The 9,828-nt window shown below is 50.3% G+C and overlaps 1 protein-coding gene across 1 annotated transcript in view; it reads right to left on the reverse strand.

Moving 5' to 3' along the window:
- Window positions 1-9,578, reverse strand: part of GRIN2C (glutamate ionotropic receptor NMDA type subunit 2C) — a 41,193-nt gene extending 31,615 nt beyond the window's left edge. Inside the window, exons 1-3 of the mRNA XM_019517840.1 lie at window positions 9,170-9,578; window positions 3,649-4,241; window positions 1,856-1,970 (exon numbers count right to left, since the gene is read on the reverse strand). Coding sequence (XP_019373385.1) covers window positions 1,856-1,970; window positions 3,649-4,241; window positions 9,170-9,577 — 1,116 coding nt within the window. The 5' untranslated portion in view covers window position 9,578. The remainder of the gene's footprint in view (window positions 1-1,855; window positions 1,971-3,648; window positions 4,242-9,169) is intronic.
- Between the last annotated feature and the right edge of the window lie 250 nt (window positions 9,579-9,828).

A 9,828-nucleotide genomic window follows, 5' to 3' on the forward strand; every position in this document is an offset into this window, starting at 1 on the left:
TTTTGTTTGTTAAGCTAGTAGTGGTGGCGTGTAGTGTTATTGTTTTTTTGTGCGGGGGGGGGGGGGGGGGGGGGGGGACGAGTTTCATTCAACATGTTTGTTTGTTTTTTAAATGAAACATTTGGATTTTTCCATTTCAGAACAACGGTTTGGAGGCCACATGTAGTTGGATTTGATTTGTTTTCAAATATTTTTACAAAGCAAATAGTGCAAAACTGAAATCAATGTTTTCTTTCAGGCCAAAAGGATTTCCTCGGTTTTTCATTAAAACAAACAAGCAAACGACAACAGAAAAAAAAAAAGTTTTGGTTTTGAGTAGAGAAAGAAAAAAATATATATATTTGGGATGGTTTTTTTCGGTCCCCATATCAAAACACGTACATCTAACTTGCACCAAGTGTCTACCAAAGATGTCTTCTAGATCTACAAAACTTCATTGATTACCTCTGGGGTAAGATGCAGCCACTTACTCGCACACAGCAAGACCGGCCATGGGAAGAAAGAACAAGAGCATGCACAAAGGCATCCACAAGGCAATTCAGGCTGGCTGAACATCACCTACATTTGACTGGCATTTCATTATTCATTCTCCGACCCTAGTAAAACCACTTTGAGATCATTAATGATCTAGCAGTCTTCTGTTCTATCACTCTCACAAACCCAGCATATCCCACTCCTCCGAAGCCACGCAAGGGCAGTAGTTCTGACAGAAGTGTGGGGAACTGCACCTTTCAATGGCTCCAGCATGAGCCAGACGGAAGCAGTAGCTACATTGTGCAAGGTTCAGATTGCGCAAGGGTGAACTACTAAAACTCAGAGCCACTGAAAGAGGCTGACCCAGGCCTGCTGCATTCCTCTCACTGGTTACTGAACAGCATACAAACAGAGCTGTTACTAACTCCCTACAGCACATGAGCTCTCCCCTTACCACTCCAGCTCTCATCATGCCCTGAGTCCTCACCATTTGACAGCTCCATGAGCTGTGGCTTCCCAGAGGGCTGCTTCATACATATGGTGTTCCTCACCCTCTCAGAAGAAAGCCTCCAGCTTAAAAAAGAGTGACCCAAGCCAAAGTCCTTTCCAATGTGCCTGACTTCCAAGGCCTGGAAACAGGCCTCTCAATTCTACTCATAGCATATGCCAGCCTTGGGTTTAAAACCGCAGTTCAGAATGAGGAACCGCGTGTCATGCCTGGAACAAAACAGAAGTTCATCCAGAAGAAGCAGGACTCTGATGTGGGGGGTTGAGGAGGTCCTATTAAGGAGGGACGGTGTTGAAGATCTTCAGGCTGCGGGAGGGCACCCAGAGGGTACGAGGCAATCTGACTTGGGGGAACAGCAGGGGACAGGGGACTGTAGTGTGAGCAAGCAGGGAGATCTAAAAGGGGCATGGGGAGTCTAGGACAGGGATGGACAGTGTCTCTATAACTGGAACAGGAGCCTGTTAAGAGTTGCTGGGAGAAGTGAAAACATAGGGAAACCTATGCTTGAAGAGCAAGTTTAGAGAGGAAGGAGAAGCAGAGCACATAGCTGCTACATCACATTTTAGGATGCTTAGGCAGTTAGTCAGAAAGTAGTCACTGTGTAGACCCTTGTTCAGAGACACGTGCTTTTGTAGATGACTACCTACTTCATAAGATGCTATTTTAGTATATTTATCCTGGTATCCTGTTAGCTAAGTACAGCAACCTCTTCTCCTCTCTACCAATCTTAGAGCCCAGAGAACACTTTGGGAATAACCTCTCCCTCCAGCCCTAATGCCCATCTGAGGGCTACCATAGCAGACTGCATTTGGAAGGCAAAGGTGTCCCTAAGTGGTAACGCCTGGGTGAGAGCAGGTGGAAAGGAGCCCTTACCATCTCCCAGAGCCGGTGCCGGTTCAGCGAGATCACCACCATGGTGGGCCTCACCAAGTAGCCACCTTCATTGAAGGAGAAGTCCCGGTGTTCCCACGTCACATTCAGCATGTGGCTGGTTGGGATTGAATGAAAGAGACAGGGAGAAGGTCAGGACAGGGAGAAGCTTCCCAGACCTGGCTAGAGATCTCCCGTCCTCTCTCCAGCCCACAAACAGCACGTCTGGCTCATCCAGACTTCACCCAGGCCTCTCCCCATCACATCTCCGCAGTCTATCGGGCAGGTTCACCTAGCGCAGGAAGTGCTATGCTGAGGAGTGAGGGCTGGGCTCTGCCACAGACTGGGTGTGGGATCTTGGTATAGTTACCTCCCTGCTGTGTGCCTCAGTTTCCCCAGCTGTCAAACAGGGACAAGGCTGCCCTGTCTCCAGCCAGCACTTTAAGGGCTAGGGTGGGCAGTGCTATACAATGGTATGTATGTGTATGTATATATACTCAGGATGGGGTAACTCATTTGGGGTACAGCAAGGACCTGCAGACAAGCACATCCTGATAGCAAATGTAAAAAGAAAAGAGACTGGTGTGGGGGGGAAGATGAGGAGACGCGTCTAACTTCAGCTGTCATCGTAGCATCAAGAGGCTGGATGTTAAGTCATCAATCCACTAATCAGCCTTGCCAGGCTTCTGCCCTCCTCTCTGGTTTCCTTACAGTCCATGAGTTACAGAGGGAGGCAGAAAGGCACAGGCAGCCCCTCAGGCAACGTAGATGCACAAGAGGAAATCTGAGACCCAAGGACCTTAAACCTCACCCCCATCCTTTCCCCCAATGGTGTGAACCACAAGCCACGCAGAGGCAAGTGGGAGAAAGGACAGAACACTCCAAACCAGCAACTCGGGGGTGCGAGGTGGGGGCAGGGTGGGACAGGGAGCGGCAGCAAGGTCACTGGATTGGCACAGCGCCTGTGGATGAGAGCCGAGTGCCAGCATGCACAGCTGCAGCGCACGAGACCAGCCTGGTGACTGGTATCGCTCCCAATCAGCATCACTCCTTCAGGCAGGCTCCCACCCCAGCTGCCTCTCTCCTTCTCCCTCCAGCTCCTTCCCTCCTTTATCCAGCCACCCGCACCCACCCCCGCTTAACGATAAGATGGAGACTTCCAGGGGCTGAGACACCCCCACAGCCCAGATCTACCTAACCCAAAGCCCTTGTTTAATTACTGAGGGTCACGCCCCAGGTATGCTCATTAGAACCTGGAAATTAAAACCGCCATGCTTGGTGAGCTCCTTCCTGCTTCTTAGTCTGGTCCCATCCTCTCCCCACCTCACCCTGCTCACCTGCTCCCTCCCGCTCTTTCCCCTCCCTCGGCTCCTTTTCTCCTCGCTCCAGGTCTGTGGTGACCACCCAGTCCCACTTGATGCTTTTGCACTGAGAACACGGTGGAAAGAGGAGAGCAGGTTTTAATCTCTGTCTCTGGCAGCCAGCTGGCAGTGCAGACCCATGCACAAGCCCCCAGGCTAAGGGTCTGGGGACTGAAGTGGTCTCTCCAGCTCAAAGCTAACTACAAAGCATCCTTGCTCCCCAAGATGTGGAGCCCAGGACTTATTTATTCCCTCTCTCTTTCAGGCCCCAGGCCCTATGCCTTCCTGAGGCCTCCCTTGCATCTGGTGGAGTCCACCCTCATGCAGTAGATACCATGACCCCCACCCAAAAGGGGTTTCCCTGACCCCCACCATGCAAGCTGCCAATGCCAGACATGGATGGAGGCCACCTGGAAGTAGCTCTCCTGTGCTGACCTGTAGAAGGTGCTGTTTGTGACAGTGCTGGGAGGTGTCTTACAGTCTTTGCCCACGTCTGGGAGGTGCCCGCGGGTCCTGTAGTAGCTCAATGCCCCCATGGCAATGATGGCCACGCCATCCCGGACCTTCTGCCGCAGGCTCATCTTCCAGCTTTCGGTCACCACGCTGATGAGACCGATGGGGAACGAGACTGGCGGGACCTCCATGTTCCCCACCGTCAGGCTGGGCACAATCCAGACATAGCCAGGACCAATCAAGCCGGCCTCCTCTGCCACCTGGAAAAGGTACTCAGCCTCCTCCCGTGAGCAGTACACAATCATCACCTGAGCATCAATCTGCCGCAGCAGGCGCTGGGTTTTGGAGTTACTCCCATCCTGGGTCATCTCAAAGGTCAAGACATCCTGGAGTTCCCAGCCAAAGTAGCTGGCATCTGTGAAGGAACGGATCACATCCAGGAAGATGTTGTACCCAGGGTACAGACTGGTGATGACCGCAAAGGAGCCCCAGTCATATTCCTCCAAAACCTTGAAGATGACCTGGATCTGCTGCTCGATGGAGACCCCCAGCTGAAGAAAAGCAGAGCCAGGTTCCTGGAGGGGAGAACCACGCCTCAGAGGCAGGACAATGGGTTAGCAGGCAGTGCAGCACAAATAGCCCCCCAGGTGTCAGTCTTCTTGCTCTCTGCAAACCTTCACATGCTCCAGACATCACTAGGGAGACACCACCCCCAGCCCCAACCCTAACTACAGCACTGACAGACAGCCCAGTCCAGCAGATGCAGCTTGGGCTAAGGGAAAGGGACTCTGTCGCCAACTCAGCCACCAGACCCATGACTGACCCTAGGCATGTCACTTCACTTTCTTGTGTTTCAGTCTCACATGCAACCACAAAAACAGGGGTCGCAGCCAGCAGCATAACTTCCTGGGCTCCAGAGAGCAGGGAAGCTTAACAGCAGAGGATTGTTACTACAGCTGCTATTCTAACCCTGCAGCCCCCACCCCTTTCCTTTATCTGCTGTCACTATTGTCCACTCCCAGTCCTGTTGTCCTCCCTTAATTTCTTAGCCCATCCCTCCAATACACTTCATTCTTCAAAGCAAAGGACAAGTCCACAAGGTGATGGGATGTGAACTGCCCCTTCAGCTTCATTCTTGCTCTGCTGCTCTGTCTTGATATGGATTTTCCTGCTATCCAGTTTTCCCATACCTTATCATTTATCCCTCCCCCTCTGACTGTGCCCCCTTCTTCTTCCTAATCCAACACTTCCCATCCCTTATCCTGTACCTTCTACAATCACAGATTCTCACAATCACCAGGTCCCAAATCTCTTCCATTTCCCATGTTGTATATCCAGGACCTTCCCTTTCCTGCCCTACGTCTCCTGTGATACCCACTCCAAGACCCACATTTCATTTTTGATCCTACATAACCTGGATTTTGCCAATCAGAGCAAATCACCTGCAAGGAGCTAGGAAATGGAGAAAGCCCTAGCACTTTAGCACACTTGTTCCATCAGAAATGGGCGAGTGAGTGAAAGGATTATTTCTAGGATTAACATTTCCTTTGACACAATTTATCCTTAATTTAATGTTTCTGCAACTTCAAAGGTGCCCAACATTTTTTCATTCAAATCATTAAAAAAAATTAAACATTTGTGTGAAAAGAATAAACCTTCCTGATGAGTTACATTCTGTTCAGCTCATTTTACAAATCTATACCTGCCCCATACCCACCTTTCCTTTCCAAAGGTCCCACTGGCCACCTCCTTCCCCGCTACCCTCCAAGCCATCTGTCACTCTTGTTAGCAAATTTTAATTGATCTGATTCCATGCTAAACGAGTTACAAAATAGAATTTGCAAAAGGTCATGGAGGAGGCAGTAGGATTTTTTTGGTGCAAAGAAGCTGCTTCTTTAAATTATTTTTGCCAACGAGACATGGCTGCACAGAAGGTGAATTCCCAGATAATTCATCATTAGTGGGTGGATAAATCGGTGGGAAAGAAGAGATTCCCCTGGGTTTGAGAAGTCTGTTGTATAGGAGTTTACTAACAAATAAGAAACAGCTCCAAAGAAGGAGAAGCAGGGCATGTCTGCAAGCAACCAAGAACATTCCACTCCCCAGAAATAAACCCTCCAAAAAATATCAGTCGAGTCCACTGGGAGAGAATGAGAAGGAGTAGAGAAAGCTGCAGCTGCCAGGTCCAGAGCACAACAAATTCAGGGATTATTTGTAATCAACTGGGTCTAGCTCAAGGTACTTCGCAAGATTAAGGGCATCAGATCCTCTCCAGGAGTCCCACTGGCCTTAACACTTGTCAATTTTTTAGCAAAAAGTTTGTGGCCACAATTGAACTGCAAGTTTGACTCATGCACATGTAGCTGCTTCATGGGATCAGCAAAGCAGGAAAGCAGACATGTCATTAGCATCAATTGTGCCTAGGTGCAACATTTCAGGCATAATTGTTTGCAGGTGTGAATCTGGACCTAAAGAACTGGAAGCTCAGATAAGGACCTTTTCCAAACATTAGGCTTAAAAGCTCTTGGAGACTCCAAGCTGCCGACCAAAACATACATGAAGGCTTTGAATACACAAGAGACTGGGCTCCAGGCATCGCTTCTCTGTTTAATGCAGTGAAATTCTAGGGACAAATCCTGCAAAGTCTGTGCAGAGAACTCTTGCTGAAATCAAGAAGTCTGCATACATAACAATGGCAGGGTCAGGCCCAGACTCTGTATAGGGGCATTGGTACAAGCAGCATCCCAAGAGGTTTTATAGTTAGAGGCACACAATAAAGGTTAGCAGAGAGGAAAGAAGTTAAGAGGTGCATCCTACAGAGAGAGAGAAGAGACTGTCACTGCAGAGCTTTGAAAACCAGATGATAGATGGATAAAATGCAAAAAAGCTGTTTGATACGGAAGGATCCATGAAGGACAATATTTTTGCAACACGAGTGCCCAGATGCTAATGTAGGGGGCAGAAGGGCCAGTAGTCAGAAGGGCAGAGAGAAGGCAATAGAGGCAGATAAGGTACAGGAGGTTTGGAGCTGGCCATGGCAGGCATGTGAGCCAGCTCCTTCATACACTGTCAATGCTACTCCTTAAACTCCAGTGCCAGCAGGAAGAGGAGAGGAGCCCCAAATCCCCTATCACAAAGAAACCGAGTTATCCTAGTGCTGTAGAGCCCTGTCCCCTGGCTGCAGGATGATCAGAGCTGGGTCTGGAACCAGACCTGGATGTTCCTTGTGCTGAAGAAAAGCAACCTGGCTACATCACTGAAATGTGCCATCAAAAATAAGGAAGGTCCTTCCTCCTTGTCCTAAAATCACTGCTAGTGCCACAACCTGGGCCTCTTCCTCAGATCAGGGTCCTAAGCCCAGCTCACAAGCTGCCCCTTTTAGGCTGGGTCTTTCCCAGATGGAGCTAGGCTGGTTAATGCCAAGATTCAAGCTGCTTCTGGCTGGGGAAAGGGCTCCAGGCCCCACTTTGGGTCACAGCACTGGGCAGCCCAGGCCACCTCCCTACAAATCCCTCTGCAAGAGCCAACACTGCCTGCAATGGAGCACTTGGGCAAGGTCTCATCCCAGGCCCTCACCAGTGTAAAGAGGTAGACTGGCCTGTTTTTTTCTACTGAGTTTTCCAGGCCAGCTGAATACACCAACTGCCCATGAGAACCTGGTACTGAACCACCACGAATGCCTGCCACGAATAAGGCCCAAGGAGATCTTTATACATCCCCCCACAAGCACATGATGGTAACAGCGGATGACACCCAGTGATGGGCAAACAACTATCACCCAGTGTGTGGCCCAAAGCACCCTGCAGCAGCCTGGGCACTGGGCTCACCTCCGCTGGACTGGGCTTGGATGCTACCTCGCCCGCCTGAGCTGAATTTCAGTGGGTCTTACTGGGGCAGAGGCAGTCCTGGGAGCTCTGAATGGTCTGCTGTGACTCTGGATGCCTTTAACTCTTGCTAAATGCAGTCAGAGGAGGGTGCTTAGGGCCTTACTGAATAAGGCCCCAGGCAGGAAAGCTCCAGGAGTCAACAGTTGGGGTTGTCTGGTTCTGGCAAGTTGGGGCGGGGGGAGATATACCAGCAGAGGAAAGGGATTGGCCTTGTTTTCACGCAGCTCTGCCCTGTCCCTTCCTTTTAGTATCTCCTTTCAGCTTCATTTAGTCAGCTTCAGCACTGCTCCAGACTGCTGGCCCTTGCACCCCCACCCCATCCAATTCCTATTTCCTTCCAGTGCTCTCCCCCAGTCACATCACACACACACGCCAGGTATCTCAGTCTCAGACCTTCTCCCAACAGATTAACAGCAACTGCTGCCAGTGGATGGAGTGATTTCTTTGATTCAAGCTGAAGTCCCTAAATGTTGCCCCCCCGCCACAAACTTAAACCCAACAGCAGGACAAACAGGGATTAAATCAGAAGGTTCACTGCTAAACTGAAAGGAATCTAAGGTCTAATCCTAAGAGATGCTGAGCACCAAGCACTCCTTTAGACCTAACACTTCTGGACACAGCTGGCTGAAACGTGTCATCGTGCACATGACCCTATTTCACAGCACCAAGTGGGCCCAGACCTGCAGCCTGTTAGATGAAAGGCACACCAGTTCCCTGAAGCCCCCTCAGCAATGATAGAGCTGGTGTCACCTTCCCTCTTTTGAGTCAGAAGAGTTTGATCCAGGACCATAACGGCTCCCTGAATTTGACTTCACATCTCTGTCTTGCCCATGCTATTACTGGTGACAGCTGCATACACAGCCACTGAAGAGGCATATATTTTCAAAAATGAGCTCTCAGAGGTGCTTAACAAACCCTGTTACTGCCTCAGTCTCTGCAGTGGTGAGCAATGCCAGGGTCTTAGTGGCAGCTGTCACTTTCCAGCAGGAGTGCCAGTGTGCAGACATAGGTCAGGACTCAGGGAATACAGCGTCCATGTAAATGCATGAGAGAGAGAGGGACTTTCAGTGGAGTCAGAGGACAAGCGTTACTTTCAGAGGCTTGGGAGGGAGAGCAGCAAGAGTTATCTACCACCCAGTATATAAGCTAGCTGCTTATTTTCTTCAGTTAAGCTAATCAGAGCATCCTTGAATGCTTGAAAAGTGCCTGGCACATAGTGGGCACTACCTGAAATAGGTCATAACAGTCGTAGATCTTCTGTTAGAGTCTCTTTGATGCCCTCCAGCTTCCCTATAAATTCAAATGCAGGTCTGCATTGCCTAGCTCTTAAACATATATCATTGGATTGCTAGCACAACTTCCTGCCAGGCTGCTGTGTATCACAGGCACTGTGGGCAATGTGGGAGCAATTTGCTCTTCCCTGCAAATAGCGATCAGAACATACACACAAATTAGGAGCCAGACCTTTCACTGATGTCAGCTTGACTTCTCTGGAACCAATCTGATTTATGCTCATTGAGGATGGGGTCCCATTGCTTTAAGCAAATAAAACAAACTCACTAATTTCCCCTCCTCCTCCCTGTCACCCAATAGACCCGACAAGGAAAAGATGTCACCTTTGGGGTCAGGACTACAGCCGAGCCTCCACTGATGCTGATGATGGGGACGTGGGTCTGGGAGGATATGAAATCCAGGATCTGCGCCACGGCTTCCGTGCCAACGTTGTCCTCAAAGACAATGCCGTGGATCTTGTGGCTGGAGAGAATGTCGCAGATCTGGGTCAGGAGGGTGCTGGGGTTGGTGTTGTTCACGATCACCGTGATGGGGTGGATCTCCAGAGGCATGTCCAGGAAGCTCTGGGGAGTCAGACGGCTGCGGACGTGGAGAGGGTATGAAGAGCCCCCGAACACCACTGCAACGTTGACCACTGGCTCCTCGGGGCCGGGCAGCAGGATGTCCATTATGACCGCGGAACAGCCCAGCACCATGGACAGCACCAGAGTGTGTGTCAAAACTCTGCCCATGTCCACTGCCGAGTATCTGCAAACCCAAAGCCAACAGAAAGCATGGGCGACAGAGAAAGCCGCGAAGCATGCTTACCCCGCATAAATCAACCCGGGAAAGGAGCTGTTGAGGATGCCCTGAGGGGAGCCCTGGCACAGCCCTCAAGACCTAGCTTTCTTGTGCTCAAGAGTGGTGGCTTGAAGCACCCAACGGGTGTCCCTCATTGCCTCTTTACAGCAGTTGATGTGTGTCGAGCAGGAGGAGCCAGTGG

The sequence above is a fragment of the Gavialis gangeticus genome, unplaced genomic scaffold (genome assembly GCF_001723915.1).
Source record: "Gavialis gangeticus isolate Ggan-Ray unplaced genomic scaffold, GavGan_comp1, whole genome shotgun sequence".
Classification (NCBI taxonomy): Eukaryota; Metazoa; Chordata; order Crocodylia; family Gavialidae; genus Gavialis; species Gavialis gangeticus.